Source organism: Mirounga angustirostris, unplaced genomic scaffold (genome assembly GCF_029215605.1).
Source record: "Mirounga angustirostris isolate CCGP_5_RB_7025 unplaced genomic scaffold, mMirAng1.0.hap1 SCAF_7, whole genome shotgun sequence".
Classification (NCBI taxonomy): domain Eukaryota; kingdom Metazoa; phylum Chordata; class Mammalia; order Carnivora; family Phocidae; genus Mirounga; species Mirounga angustirostris.
Genome location: NW_026991715.1, coordinates 2,253,396 through 2,268,508, shown reverse-complemented (window position 1 = coordinate 2,268,508; position 15,113 = coordinate 2,253,396). Strand labels below are relative to the sequence as shown.

The 15,113-nt window shown below is 60.5% G+C and overlaps 1 protein-coding gene across 12 annotated transcripts in view; it reads right to left on the bottom strand.

Moving 5' to 3' along the window:
- OBSCN (obscurin, cytoskeletal calmodulin and titin-interacting RhoGEF) overlaps positions 1 to 15,113 on the bottom strand; it is a 131,099-nt gene that overhangs the window by 56,477 nt on the left and 59,509 nt on the right. For 10 of the 12 annotated variants that reach the window (XM_064595676.1, XM_064595678.1, XM_064595677.1 and 7 more), the window contains 18 exons: positions 14,715 to 14,981; positions 13,760 to 14,026; positions 13,409 to 13,672; positions 10,422 to 10,685; positions 9,819 to 10,082; positions 8,981 to 9,244; positions 8,378 to 8,641; positions 7,783 to 8,046; positions 7,180 to 7,443; positions 6,577 to 6,840; positions 5,738 to 6,001; positions 5,143 to 5,406; positions 4,540 to 4,803; positions 3,701 to 3,964; positions 3,098 to 3,361; positions 2,531 to 2,797; positions 509 to 775; positions 136 to 408 (listed from right to left, as the gene is read on the bottom strand). In XM_064595676.1, coding sequence (XP_064451746.1) covers positions 136 to 408; positions 509 to 775; positions 2,531 to 2,797; positions 3,098 to 3,361; positions 3,701 to 3,964; positions 4,540 to 4,803; positions 5,143 to 5,406; positions 5,738 to 6,001; positions 6,577 to 6,840; positions 7,180 to 7,443; positions 7,783 to 8,046; positions 8,378 to 8,641; positions 8,981 to 9,244; positions 9,819 to 10,082; positions 10,422 to 10,685; positions 13,409 to 13,672; positions 13,760 to 14,026; positions 14,715 to 14,981 — 4,773 coding nt within the window. The remainder of the gene's footprint in view (positions 1 to 135; positions 409 to 508; positions 776 to 2,530; positions 2,798 to 3,097; positions 3,362 to 3,700; positions 3,965 to 4,539; positions 4,804 to 5,142; positions 5,407 to 5,737; positions 6,002 to 6,576; positions 6,841 to 7,179; positions 7,444 to 7,782; positions 8,047 to 8,377; positions 8,642 to 8,980; positions 9,245 to 9,818; positions 10,083 to 10,421; positions 10,686 to 13,408; positions 13,673 to 13,759; positions 14,027 to 14,714; positions 14,982 to 15,113) is intronic. The other 2 variants (XM_064595679.1, XM_064595687.1) reach the window with 1 other exon arrangement.

Genomic DNA, 15,113 nt, shown 5'->3' with positions numbered 1-15,113 from the left:
AGAAGACAGAGCCTATGACCCCAGGGCCCTCAGAACGACGCCCAGACAAGGGCTCGGCCTTAATGGGAGCTGGGCCAGGCCAGGTGCACCCCCAGGGCAGCCACCGGGACAGAGGGTGTGGCAGGAAGGGCTCACCTTTGACCATGACAGAGGCCACGGTTTTCTGACCACCGGCCACGCAGACATACTCGCCCGTGTCCTTGGCCTCCAGCCCGTGGATCAGCAGCTCGCATGTGGTCCCCAGGCGCCTTATCTCGTATTTGGGGCTCCTGTGCAGCTCCACCCCCTCCTTGAGCCACTGCACTGGGACTCCGGTCTCTGCCTCGCTCAGCTGGCAGCGAAGCTGGGCCACACCGCCCGCCTCCTGCTCCGTGCTCTGCAGCTCCTCCTGGAATGTGGGCCTGGGGGCTGGGGGGCCAGGGAGGGGCGCTTAGGGCCGACGAGCAGGGCGCCGGCCGCTGGGGGACGGAGGGCCCCATGGAGGGCACGGGGCTGCTGGGCCGCTCACCTCGGACAGAGAGGCTGGCAGTGCTCTGCGTGTGGCCAGCGTCACAGGTGTAGTGGCCGGCGTCCTCCTGCTCTGCGCCACGCACCAGCAGCTCGGCGGTCCTCCCCTCCTGCACCATCTGGTACTTGGCGCAGGGGAAGAGCTGCAGGGAACCCTTGCGCCACTCCACGCTGGCGCCCTCCCGGCTCAACTCGCAGTGCAGGCGCGCCGTGGCTCCCTCGTCCACCTCCTGGGCCTGCAGCTCCCTGAGGAACCGCGCAGGTGCAGCTATGGAGAAGCGGGAGAGCGTGAGGGCAGGGGCGGGAACAGTTAGGGGGCACAGGGGGCGACAACAGGGGCGCAGCTATTGGGGCAGGGACACCAGAGGGTGCAACCATGTGGGTCGGGGAGACAGTGGGGGCTGGACCCGGGGTGCCTAGAGGGGTGCAGGGGAGAACCGCCAGACAGCAGCTATAAAATAGGGGAGGCAGGGCAGGCACTCAGCTGAGGGTTTGGGGGCGATGGGACTAAGAGCTGGGGCACAGCTACAGAGTGGGAGGGGCGAGCTGCTAAGCGTCTGCGGGTGGGAACCACCGGGGCGTGGCTATGGGCATGCAGGGGCGCGGCTACTGGGTGCAGAGGGGAACTGCAGGGGCGTGGCTACTGGGTGCAGAGGGGAAACCGCAGGGGCGTGGCTACTGGGTGCAGAGGGGAAACCGCAGGGGCGTGGCTACTGGGTGCAGAGGGGAACTGCAGGGGCATGGCTATGGATCCGGGGGCGTGAATACTGGGTGCAGGGGCGTGACTACTGGGTGCAGTGGGGCGCCTCAGGGGCGTGGCTACGGGTGCAGGGGCGTGGCTACGGGTGCAGGGGCGTGGTTACTGGTTGCAGTGCAGAACCTCAGGGGCGTGGCTATGGGTGCAGGGGCGTGACTACTGGGTGCAGTGGGGCGCCTCAGGGGCGTGGCTACGGGTGCAGGGCCGTGGTTACTGGTTGCAGTGCAGAACCTCAGGGGCGTGTCTACACGGTGCAATGGGGCACCTCAAGGGCGTGGCTACTGGGGTACAGAGGGAAGCTGCAGGGGCATGGCTGTGGATGCAGGGGCGTGGCTACTGGGTGCAGAGGGCAAACCGCAGGGGCGTGGCTATTGGGTGCAGAGGGGAAACCGCAGGGGCGTGGCTACTGGGTGCAGAGGGGAACTGCAGGGGCATGGCTATGGATCCGGGGGCGTGAATACTGGGTGCAGGGGCGTGACTACTGGGTGCAGTGGAGCACCTCAGGGGCGTGGCGACGGGTGCAGGGGCGTGGTTACTGGGTGCAGTGGGCCCCCTCAGGGGCGTGGCTATGGGTCCAGGGGCGTGGCTACGGGTGCAGGGGCGTGGTTACTGGTTGCAGTGCAGAACCTCAGGGGCGTGGCTATGGGTGCAGGGGCGTGTCTACTGGGTGCACTGAGGAACCTCAGGGGCGTGTCTACACGGTGCAATGGGGCACCTCAGGGGCGTGGCTACTGGGGTACGGAGGGAAACTGCAGGGGCATGGCTGTGGATGCAGGGGCGTGGCTACTGGGTGCAGAGGGAAACCGCAGGGGCGTGGCTACAGGTGCAGGGCGTGGTTACTGGGTGCAGTGAGGAACCTCAGGGGTGTGGCTACACGGTGCAGACGAGAACTGCAGGGGTTTCAAGTGGGACCTTCAGGGGCACAGCTACAGGACTGGGGTCAGTCCTGCAGGGGAGCGACTACGGGTACAGAGGGGAACCACAGGAACAAAGCTACGGAGTGCAGGAGGGGAACTGCAGGGGTGTGGCCATGTGGTGTAGGGGTGAACCACAGGGGCATGACAGTGGAGGGAAACACAGGGGTGTGGCTGTGAGCGCTGGGGGTCACCTCAGGGTCTCAGCTACCAGGCTGGGATAGTGAGAACTGAGCCTCCTGCCAGGCCTGACATGCCCACAGAGCCCAGGTCCCCCTTGGGATGCCCAGTGTGCGCTGCGCCCAAAGCACAGGAGACCCGCACATGCGACAGGTCTTGCCTTGGGGCCCACCTGTAACGGTGAGGGTTACACTGGTGGACTGGGGTCCACAGGCACATGTGTATTCTCCCGAGTCCTCCCGGCGCAGGTCCCGCAGGACAAGCTCCACCGTGGGGCCCCGCTGCCGAGGCTCCCTGCGCCCATCAGCCTGCAACTCCAGGCCGCCCTTGCTCCAGACCACGGCGGCATTGGGCTGAGACAGCTCGCACCGCAGCGTGACTGAGGTGCCCTCCTCAGCCTGCAGGCTCTGGAGCGGCTCCCTGAATACCACCTGTGGAGCTGAAGGGTAGGCACAGGATCAGCCTCCCAATGGGCATCCCAACAGACAGCGGGACACACTGAAGATGGAAAAGCTGGGCAGATTGGGGTGAGGTGGGAGAGGGACATGAGGTAGGAATTGTCCCTACCACCAGGATGGGCCCCGTGAGGTCATGAGGATAGAGGTCATTAACCAAAGACACTGGACAGGCGAGCAGACAGGACAGAGTAGGGGAGGGCCTCTGAGAGCCAGTGAAGATGCAAGACACAGAGACAAGGACAGAAACCCATGCACTCCATGTGGCCACACATGGTCTTTACCCCTGACAGTCAGCGTGGCCGATGTCCTCTCCTGCCCGCACACACACGAATACTCCCCAGCATCTGCCACAGCCAGGCCACGGATCTCCAGCTCACACACGGTCCCATCCTGCCTCAGGCTGACTCTGTCCCCAGCTCTGAGGGTCTCGGGCCCCTTCTTCCACTGCACAGGGGCTGACTTGCTCAGCTCACACCTCAGCGTGGCCGTGTCCCCTTCTGTGGCCTCCTCAGTCTTCAGACTTTTTGTGAACTTGGCAGGCAGGGCTGGGGAGAGCCAAGGATCAGGGAGACATCAGACTGTCTTGGGGACTCTGTGTCCAGGACCAGACACCCACAAGTACCACACAAACTGCAGAGGACCAGGACATGAATGAGTGAAAGAAGCACAGATGGGGTAGGAGGCAAATGGTCCAGGAGGAGACACGAGCCTGGACATGAACATCAGGACAAATACTGGACACAGAGATGGAGACTGAGAGATCCCAGGGGGACCCAGCTCGAGAGACACACATGTCCACGCAGTCTAACAGAGGGAAGGTGGTCACATAGTGACGATGGGCAGACACCAAGCCACAGGTCCACACGGCCACACGTGGTCTTTACCCCTGACGGTCAGCGTGGCCGATGTCCTCTCCTGCCCGCACACACACGAATACTCCCCAGCATCTGCCACGGCCAGGCCACGGATCTCCAGCTCACACACGGTCCCATCCTGCCTCAGGCTGACTCTGTCCCCAGCTCTGAGGGTCTCAGACCCCTTCCTCCACTCCACAGGGGCCGCCTTGCTCAGCTCACAGTGCAGCATGGCTGTGGCCCCTTCCATGGCCTCTTCCTGCCTCAGGCCCTTGGTGAACTTAGCAGGCAGGGCTGGGGAGGGTCAGAGAGACAGAGACACAATCACGGTCTCTGACCACAGGGACAGGACATGAACATCACAGAGAAGACACAAACCCACGTGGACATGGGCCACGTGCTCGGTGAGCTGAGCACACGCTGTGGCTGTGGCTTCCCTCAGCCTGGCCTGTGCCCAGTGTGGCCATGGCCTCTTCAGTGGCTCCTCAGGCCTCATACTTTGCATGACTCCAGCCACCAGGGCTGGGGAGAGCCAAAAAGTAGAGAGAACAGTAGGCTGCTGGGGGGCTTGTGTCCAGGACAGGCACACACACAAGGATCAAACCAACTACAAAGGGCCATGGCATCAATGAGACCCACATAGAGAGACAGTGATGGAGGCAAATGGCCTTGCAGAAACAAGGAGCACAAAGGACCGGACACTAACATCAGGACGGCTGCTGAATGAGGACACCCGATCCAGGACAGACACGGAAACCACAGTTGGGAAGACACAGATGCCCACGAAATCCTACAAAGAATAAGCGGTGACAGGGAGATGACGGGCAGACACCAAGCCAGAGGCCCACGTGGCCACAGAGAGTCTTTACCCCTGACGGTCAGCGTGGCCGATGTCCTCTCCTGCCCGCACACACACGAATACTCCCCAGCATCTGCCACGGCCAGGCCACGGATCTCCAGCTCACACACGGTCCCATCCTGCCTCAGGCTGACTCTGTCCCCAGCTCTGAGGGTCTCGGGCCCCTTCTTCCACTGCACAGGGGCTGACTTGCTCAGCTCACACCTCAGCGTGGCCGTGTCCCCTTCTGTGGCCTCCTCAGTCTTCAGACTTTTTGTGAACTTGGCAGGCAGGGCTGGGGAGAGCCAAGGATCAGGGAGACATCAGACTGTCCTGGGGACTCTGTGTCCAGGACCAGACACCCACAAGTACCACACAAACTGCAGAGGACCAGGACATGAATGAGTGAAAGAAGCGCAGGTGGGGTAGGAGGCAAATGGTCCAGGAGGAGACACGAGCCTGCACATGAACATCAGGACAAATACTGGACACAGAGATGGAGACTGAGTGATCCCAGGGGGACCCAGCTGGAGAGACACACATGTCCACGCAGTCTAACAGAGGGAAGGTGGTCACATAGTGACGATGGGCAGACACCAAGCCACAGGTCCACACGGCCACACGTGGTCTTTACCCCTGACGGTCAGCGTGGCCGATGTCCTCTCCTGCCCGCACACACACGAGTACTCCCCAGCATCTGCCACGGCCAGGCCACGGATCTCCAGCTCACACACGGTCCCATCCTGCCTCAGGCTGACTCTGTCCCCAGCTCTGAGGGTCTCGGGCCCCTTCTTCCACTGCACAGGGGCTGACTTGCTCAGCTCACACCTCAGCGTGGCCGTGTCCCCTTCTGTGGCCTCCTCAGTCTTCAGACTTTTTGTGAACTTGGCAGGCAGGGCTGGGGAGAGCCAAGGATCAAGGAGACATCAGACTGTCTTGGGGACTCTGTGTCCAGGACCAGACACCCACAAGTACCACACAAACTGCAGGACATGAATGAGTGAAAGAAGCGCAGGTGGGGTAGGAGGCAAATGGTCCAGGAGGAGACACGAGCCTGCACATGAACATCAGGACAAATACTGGACACAGAGATGGAGACTGAGAGAGCCCAGGGGGACCCAGCTCGAGAGACACACATGTCCACGCAGTCTAACAGAGGGAAGGTGGTCACATAGTGACGATGGGCAGACACCAAGCCACAGGTCCACACGGCCACACGTGGTCTTTACCCCTGACGGTCAGCGTGGCCGATGTCCTCTCCTGCCCGCACACACACGAATACTCCCCAGCATCTGCCACGGCCAGGCCACGGATCTCCAGCTCACACACGGTCCCATCCTGCCTCAGGCTGACTCTGTCCCCAGCTCTGAGGGTCTCAGACCCCTTCCTCCACTCCACAGGGGCCGCCTTGCTCAGCTCACAGTGCAGCATGGCTGTGGCCCCTTCCATGGCCTCTTCCTTCCTCAGGCCCTTGGTGAACTTAGCAGGCAGGGCTGGGGAGGGTTAGAGAGACAGAGACACAATCACGGTCTCTGACCACAGGGACAGGACATGAACATCACAGAGAAGACACAAAACCAGGTGGACATGGGCCACGTGCTCGGTGAGCTGAGCACACACTGTGGCTGTGGCTTCCCTCAGCCTGGCCTGTGCCCAGTGTGGCCATGGCCTCTTCAGTGGCTCCTCAGGCCTCATACTTTGCATGACTCCAGCCACCAGGGCTGGGGAGAGCCAAAAAGTAGAGAGAACAGTAGGCTGCTGGGGGGCTTGTGTCCAGGACAGGCACACACGCAAGGATCAAACCAACTACAAAGGGCCATGGCATCAATGAGACCCACATAGAGAGACAGTGATGGAGGCAAATGGCCTTGCAGAAACAAGGAGCACAAAGGACCGGACACTAACATCAGGACGGCTGCTGAATGAGGACACCCGATCCAGGACAGACACGGAAACCACAGTTGGGAAGACACAGATGCCCACGAAATCCTACAAAGAATAAGCGGTGACAGGGAGATGACGGGCAGACACCAAGCCAGAGGCCCACGTGGCCACAGAGAGTCTTTACCCCTGACGGTCAGCGTGGCCGATGTCCTCTCCTGCCCGCACACACACGAATACTCCCCAGCATCTGCCACGGCCAGGCCACGGATCTCCAGCTCACACACGGTCCCATCCTGCCTCAGGCTGACTCTGTCTCCAGCTCTGAGGGTCTCGGGCCCCTTCTTCCACTGCACAGGGGCTGACTTGCTCAGCTCACACCTCAGCGTGGCCGTGTCCCCTTCTGTGGCCTCCTCAGTCTTCAGACTTTTTGTGAACTTGGCAGGCAGGGCTGGGGAGAGCCAAGGATCAGGGAGACATCAGACTGTCTTGGGGACTCTGTGTCCAGGACCAGACACCCACAAGTACCACACAAACTGCAGAGGACCAGGACATGAATGAGTGAAAGAAGCGCAGGTGGGGTAGGAGGCAAATGGTCCAGGAGGAGACACGAGCCTGCACATGAACATCAGGAAAAATACTGGACACAGAGATGGAGACTGAGTGATCCCAGGGGGACCCAGCTGGAGAGACACACATGTCCACGCAGTCTAACAGAGGGAAGGTGGTCACATAGTGACGATGGGCAGACACCAAGCCACAGGTCCACACGGCCACACGTGGTCTTTACCCCTGACGGTCAGCGTGGCCGATGTCCTCTCCTGCCCGCACACACACGAGTACTCCCCAGCATCTGCCACGGCCAGGCCATGGATCTCCAGCTCACACACGGTCCCATCCTGCCTCAGGCTGACTCTGTCCCCAGCTCTGAGGGTCTCGGGCCCCTTCTTCCACTGCACAGGGGCTGACTTGCTCAGCTCACACCTCAGCGTGGCCGTGTCCCCTTCTGTGGCCTCCTCAGTCTTCAGACTTTTTGTGAACTTGGCAGGCAGGGCTGGGGAGAGCCAAGGATCAGAGAGACATCAGACTGTCTTGGGGACTCTGTGTCCAGGACCAGACACCCACAAGTACCACACAAACTGCAGAGGACCAGGACATGAATGAGTGAAAGAAGCGCAGGTGGGGTAGGAGGCAAATGGTCCAGGAGGAGACACGAGCCTGCACATGAACATCAGGACAAATACTGGACACAGAGATGGAGACTGAGTGATCCCAGGGGGACCCAGCTGGAGAGACACACATGTCCACGCAGTCTAACAGAGGGAAGGTGGTCACATAGTGATGATGGGCAGACACCAAGCCACAGGTCCACACGGCCACACGTGGTCTTTACCCCTGACGGTCAGCGTGGCCGATGTCCTCTCCTGCCCGCACACACACGAGTACTCCCCAGCATCTGCCACAGCCAGGCCACGGATCTCCAGCTCACACACGGTCCCATCCTGCCTCAGGCTGACTCTGTCCCCAGCTCTGAGGGTCTCGGGCCCCTTCTTCCACTGCACAGGGGCTGACTTGCTCAGCTCACACCTCAGCGTGGCCGTGTCCCCTTCTGTGGCCTCCTCAGTCTTCAGACTTTTTGTGAACTTGGCAGGCAGGGCTGGGGAGAGCCAAGGATCAAGGAGACATCAGACTGTCTTGGGGACTCTGTGTCCAGGACCAGACACCCACAAGTACCACACAAACTGCAGGACATGAATGAGTGAAAGAAGCGCAGGTGGGGTAGGAGGCAAATGGTCCAGGAGGAGACACGAGCCTGGACATGAACATCAGGACAAATACTGGACACAGAGATGGAGACTGAGAGAGCCCAGGGGGACCCAGCTCGAGAGACACAGATGTCCACGCAGTCTAACAGAGGGAAGGTGGTCACATAGTGACGATGGGCAGACACCAAGCCACAGGTCCACACGGCCACACGTGGTCTTTACCCCTGACGGTCAGCGTGGCCGATGTCCTCTCCTGCCCGCACACACACGAATACTCCCCAGCATCTGCCACGGCCAGGCCACGGATCTCCAGCTCACACACGGTCCCATCCTGCCTCAGGCTGACTCTGTCCCCAGCTCTGAGGGTCTCGGGCCCCTTCTTCCACTGCACAGGGGCTGACTTGCTCAGCTCACACCTCAGCGTGGCCGTGTCCCCTTCTGTGGCCTCCTCAGTCTTCAGACTTTTTGTGATCTTGGCAGGTAGGGCTGGGGAGAGCCAAGGATCAGGGAGACATCAGACTGTCTTGGGGACTCTGTGTCCAGGACCAGACACCCACAAGTACCACACAAACTGCAGAGGACCAGGACATGAATGAGTGAAAGAAGCGCAGGTGGGGTAGGAGGCAAATGGTCCAGGAGGAGACACGAGCCTGCACATGAACATCAGGACAAATACTGGACACAGAGATGGAGACTGAGTGATCCCAGGGGGACCCAGCTGGAGAGACACACATGTCCACGCAGTCTAACAGAGGGAAGGTGGTCACATAGTGACGATGGGCAGACACCAAGCCACAGGTCCACACGGCCACACGTGGTCTTTACCCCTGACGGTCAGCGTGGCCGATGTCCTCTCCTGCCCGCACACACACGAGTACTCCCCAGCATCTGCCACAGCCAGGCCACGGATCTCCAGCTCACACACGGTCCCATCCTGCCTCAGGCTGACTCTGTCCCCAGCTCTGAGTGTCTCAGACCCCTTCCTCCACTCCACAGGGGCCGCCTTGCTCAGCTCACAGTGCAGCGAGGCTGTGGCCCCTTCCGTGGCCTCTTCCTTTCTCAGGCCCTTGGTGAACTTAGCAGGCAGGGCTGGGGAGGGTCAGAGTGACAGAGACACAATCACGGTCTCTGACCACAGGGACAGCACACGAACATCACAAAGAAGACACAAACCCACGTGGACATGGGCCACGTGCTCGGTGAGCTGAGCACACACTGTGGCTGTGGCTTCCCTCAACCTGGCCTGTGCCCAGTGTGGCCATGGCCTCTTCAGTGGCTCCTCAGGCCTCATACGTTGCATGACTCCAGCCACCAGGGCTGGGGAGAGCCAAAAAGTAGAGAGAACAGTAGGCTGCTGGGGGGCTTGTGTCCAGGACAGGCACACACGCAAGGATCAAACCAACTACAAAGGGCCATGGCATCAATGAGACCCACATAGAGAGACAGTGATGGAGGCAATGGCCTTGCAGAAACAAGGGGCACAAAGGACCGGACACTAACATCAGGACGGCTGCTGAATGAGGACACCCGATCCAGGACAGACACGGAAACCACAGTTGGGAAGACACAGATGCCCACGAAATCCTACAAAGAATAAGCGGTGACAGGGAGATGATGGGCAGACACCAAGCCAGAGGCCCATGTGGCCACAGAGAGTCTTTACCCCTGACGGTCAGCGTGGCCGATGTCCTCTCCTGCCCGCACACACACGAATACTCCCCAGCATCTGCCACGGCCAGGCCACGGATCTCCAGCTCACACACGGTCCCATCCTGCCTCAGGCTGACTCTGTCCCCAGCTCTGAGGGTCTCGGGCCCCTTCTTCCACTGCACAGGGGCTGACTTGCTCAGCTCACACCTCAGCGTGGCCGTGTCCCCTTCTGTGGCCTCCTCAGTCTTCAGACTTTTTGTGAACTTGGCAGGCAGGGCTGGGGAGAGCCAAGGATCAGAGAGACATCAGACTGTCTTGGGGACTCTGTGTCCAGGACCAGACACCCACAAGTACCACACAAACTGCAGAGGACCAGGACATGAATGAGTGAAAGAAGCGCAGGTGGGGTAGGAGGCAAATGGTCCAGGAGGAGACACGAGCCTGGACATGAACATCAAGACAAATACTGGACACAGAGATGGAGACTGAGAGATCCCAGGGGGACCCAGCTGGAGAGACACACATGTCCATGCAGTCTAACAGAGGGAAGGTGGTCACACAGTTATGATGGGCAGACACCAAGCCACAGGTCCACACGGCCACACGTGGTCTTTACCCCTGATGGTCAGTGTGGCCGATGTCCTCTCCTGCCCGCACACACACGAATACTCCCCAACATCTGCCACGGCCAGGCCACGGATCTCCAGCTCACACACGGTCCCATCCTGCCTCAGGCTGACTCTGTCCCCAGCTCTGAGTGTCTCAGACCCCTTCCTCCACTCCACACGGGCCGCCTTGCTCAGCTCACAGAGCAGCGTGGCTGTGGCCCCTTCCGTGGCCTCTTCCTTCCTCAGGCCCTTGGTGAACTTGGGGGGCAGGGCTGGGGAGGGTCAAGGTGAGACAGAGCACCTCAGACTGGGGAATATGAGGAGTCCAGATGTGGGCATTCAACAAAGAAACACATTCTGGAGCAAATTAGGAATCAAAGCCTGGACACTCAGACAGGTGGGAGAATCAGTGTGTAGGAGCAGAGGACAGACTGACCTAAACTCATCTGCATGCAGGCCAGCAAGTAGACAGAGGAGTTGGCATCCTCAGCGGACCTCAGGACATGGACACACATGCAGAAACGGCCACAGCGCCCACAGGGGACACCTTCCAGCATCTCCCATGGCCCGTCCTGCCTCAGACTAGCCTGATACCAGATTCAAGGGCCCCGGTCCTTCCTCTATTCCACACACCCCAAGTTGCCCCACTCAGATCACACCATGGTCATGGGCCCCTCAGTGGCTCCCTATATTGTGGTGCTTTTGTGATCCTGGCAGATACAGCTGAGGAAGGAGACATGAAACAGGCCCCCTGAACTCTCCACAGGAGCAAGGACCACCCAGCTGAGGGAAACAGGAGCTGCCCTCCTCCTGGCCTGTCACCTTCAGCAAGTGTCCTTGAGACCCACACTTCTAGAACCGGCTCTCTTGGGCCCCCTGCCCACGCCCCATGAGGTCACCCAGTACCTCCTTGGCAAAGATGTGGTGCCTGTTCACACGGCTCGAGTGGCAAGGGGCCTGGCCTTGCTCCTGGGACCACTCCAGGATGCAGTGGGCGGCCTCATCCTGCCCTGTCCCATCTGCTTCCCTGCAGGAAGTGACCAGGCCCCCAAAAGGACCCCTGAGGACCCCAGCCCCAGCCCAGGGAGCCACCAGCCACACCATGGCCAGGGCCTGTGCATCCCCAAGGGTCTTGGGACCCTCACAACACTGCACAAGGCCCCTCTCCCTTCGCCTGCCCAGGCCTCAGGACCTTTGTGAATGGGGGTGGTCAGGCCTGGGAGGGTCAAACAGACACAGACCATGAGCTCAAGCCAGAAGAGAACGAACAACCACAGACACAAAGTTGGCAACATGGCTGCCTATCGGAGGCAAGGTCCCTGGGGATGGCGGACAGGACACCCCCTAGGAGGCAGCTCCACTGCACAGGGACCCCCCCACCTGCCTCCTCCAGCCCCGCCCCCACAGGACATGGCCCTGTCATCCCTGATCCCCGGACCAGCCCTCCTCCTCCAGCTGACACAACCCTGCCCTTCCCTGTGCATCCTGTTCCACCCCAGCCTGACATACCCCACTGGACCCTCCTACGGCTGCTGTGAGCACAGCCAACCCACCTGCCAGTCACCCCACGTGGACCCCCACCCAACATGGAGACTCACCTGCCTTCCTGGGTCAGGCACTCCTGACCTTCCCCTCCTTCTACACCCAAACCTCACCTCCCACCTCAGCTTGTCACATAACCCCAACATCGAGTCACCACCATACCCACCTCACCTCACCTCCTCACCCATCTCACCTTGCCTCAGCTCTTCACCCACCTCACCTCACCTCCTCACCCACCTCACTCCACACCCACCTCGCCTCAGCTCCTCAACCACCTCACTTCTCCTCACCATCCTCACCCACCTCACCTCACCTCCACACCCACCTCACCTCACCTTACCTTCCTCATCCACCTCATCTCACCTCCACATCCACCTCCCCTCACCTCCACATCCACCTCGCCTCACCTTACCTTCCACACCCACCTCACCTCACCTTCCTTACCCACCTCACCTCAGTTCCTCACCCACCTCACTTCTCCTCACCATCCTCACCCACCTCACCTCACCTTCCTTACCCATCTCACCTTGCCTCAGCTCCTCAACCACCTCACTTCTCCTCACCATCCTCACCCACCTCACCTCACCTCCACACCCACCTCACCTCACCTTACCTTCCTCATCCACCTCATCTCACCTCCACATCCACCTCCCCTCACCTCCACATCCACCTCGCCTCACCTTACCTTCCACACCCACCTCACCTCACCTTCCTTACCCACCTCACCTCAGTTCCTCACCCACCTCACTTCTCCTCACCATCCTCACCCACCTCACCTCACCTTCCTTACCCATCTCACCTTGCCTCAGCTCCTCAACCACCTCACTTCTCCTCACCATCCTCACCCACCTCACCTCACCTCCACACCCACCTCACCTCACCTTACCTTCCTCACCCACCTCACCTCACCTCACCTCCACACCCACCTCACCTCACCTTCCTCACCCACCTCACCTCAGCTCCACACCCAACTCACCTCACCTCAACCTTCGTACATACCTCAACAACCTTGTCTCCAGATCCAACAAGCCTCTACTTCATCTCCATACCTAGACTTTACTTCCACCCACACTTCACCCCCTAAAGCTCTCCCATGGCCCTGCATGTGTGTCCTGGCTCTCCTCCTTAATCAGCCTCCTGGTAACCCTGTCTCGAATGCCAAGCTTCAATCTACTTCCTAGTTCCTCCTCTGGCACACTCACTTCAGAGGCCTCAAGAAGGCTGTAATTGTGTTTCTACTGAGGGATGCCCCTTGAGGGCAGGAAGGGCCTTGTTCTCCACAGTTTATCCAATATGAGCATCACTCAAGGAGGTCCTAGAGATTCATGCTGCAGGATGCAGGAGACACACAGAAAAGCACAAGGACCATGCAGTGACTAGGGCAGAGCAACAGGACATGACACAGCTTTGGGACATGGAGACATTGCTCCACATGGCCACACACGGTCTTTACCCCTGACAGTCAGTGTGGCCGACGTCCTCTCCTGCCCGCACACGCACGAGTACTCCCCGGCATCTGCCACGGCCAGGCCACGGATCTCCAGCTCACACACGGCCCCGTCCTGCTTCAGGCTGACTCTGTCCCCAGCTCTGAGGGTCTCAGAGCCCTTCCTCCACTCCACAGGGGCCTCCTTGCTCAGCTCACAGTGCAGCGTGGCCGTGGCCCCTTCCGTGGCCTCCTTGCTTCTCAGTCTCCCTATGAACTCAGCAGGCAGGGCTGCAACAGGGCCCAACAGAGAATGTCATTTTCATCCTCCCACAGGGACGAAAGAGGCCTGTGGGCAGTGCGGGCAGGGATGCTTACCCTTCACAGTGAGTGTGGCCAAGGTCATCTGGTCCCTGAAGCAGCAGGAATACTGCCCGCTGTCCTGGGGCCGCAGGTCCCTGACCACCAGCTCCAGCACAGTGCCCTCCTGACGCAAGCTGTACTTGCCTCCGGGCCGCAGAGCCTCGTCTCCACGGCGCCACTCCACGGGCGTGACCACAGAGGACAGCATGCAGCGCAGAGTGGCAGCCCCGCCCTCCAGCACCTCCAGGTCCTTCAGCCCCTCCTGGAAGCGTGCCGGCCGTGCTGTGGGCAGGCACAGGCTCGGCTCGGCACCCACGTCCTGCATCCCAGCTGCGGGCCCCCATGGCTGACGACAACTGGGGACGCGGCAGCCAGAGGGCGCAGGCAGGCCCGCCTCGCCCTTTATGCACTGGGGGCTATGGAGAGCGAGCCCCCAAACTCCATCCTCCAGGAGGGGGAGCCGAACAGGTGCGAGCAGAGAAGGGCAGAGTAGCATGAACTGTACCCCCAAATTCATACCCCAGCCCCCAGAACCTCAGAACGACTGTTTTTGGAGAGGGTCTTTCCAGAGGTAATTAAGGTAAAATGAGGCCTAATCCTGTGAGTTATGTAATCTTGTGAGAAGAGACGGACACAGACAGACAACAATGCAGGGACACGGGGAGAAGTGCATCCAGACACGCCCACGCCTGGACCTGGGGCTCCCCAGCTCCAGGGCGAGGAGACCATCAATGTCTGTTGCTTGACTGCCCAGTGTGAGGTATTTGTTACGTGGCCCGTGCTGGGACAGGTGGAGACGAGCCAAGTCAGAAGGAGGGGAACACAGAAAACAAGACGCAGGAACAAAGCAAGAAACACGCATCTGATGAGGTGACAGAAGAGGGGTGATTCTAGCAAAGCAGCAGAGCCCTGGAGATGGACAGAGGGGGCCCTCCCACCCTGAGACATGGGTGTGAGCCCGGGGACTTACCATGGACCCTGACAATGGAGCTGCTCCAGGAGCCCCCGGACTCACACCTGTAGCGCCCGCCGTCCTGCAGGGTGGCGCCGGTAATGACCAGCTGGGCCTGGTGGCCCTCCTGGCTCAGCTGGCAACGGGCTGATGGCCGCAGGGCTTTCCCGTCCTTGGTCCAGCACACGGGGCTGTCCAGGGCGGTGGTCTCACAGACCAGGGTCAGATCCTCCCCCTCTGTGACTGTAGCATCTGTGAGCTCGCGGGAGAAGACGCTTGGCTTTTCTGGAGGTACAGAGAGAGGCGCGGGACGCTTGGGGACTGCTGCAGACCCTCGGGTGGGGCTGCACAGGGGCTGCGGGGGAACGGGGCAGGCCTGGCATGGCGCAGCCCACACTGGGGACAGCGGGATCACCT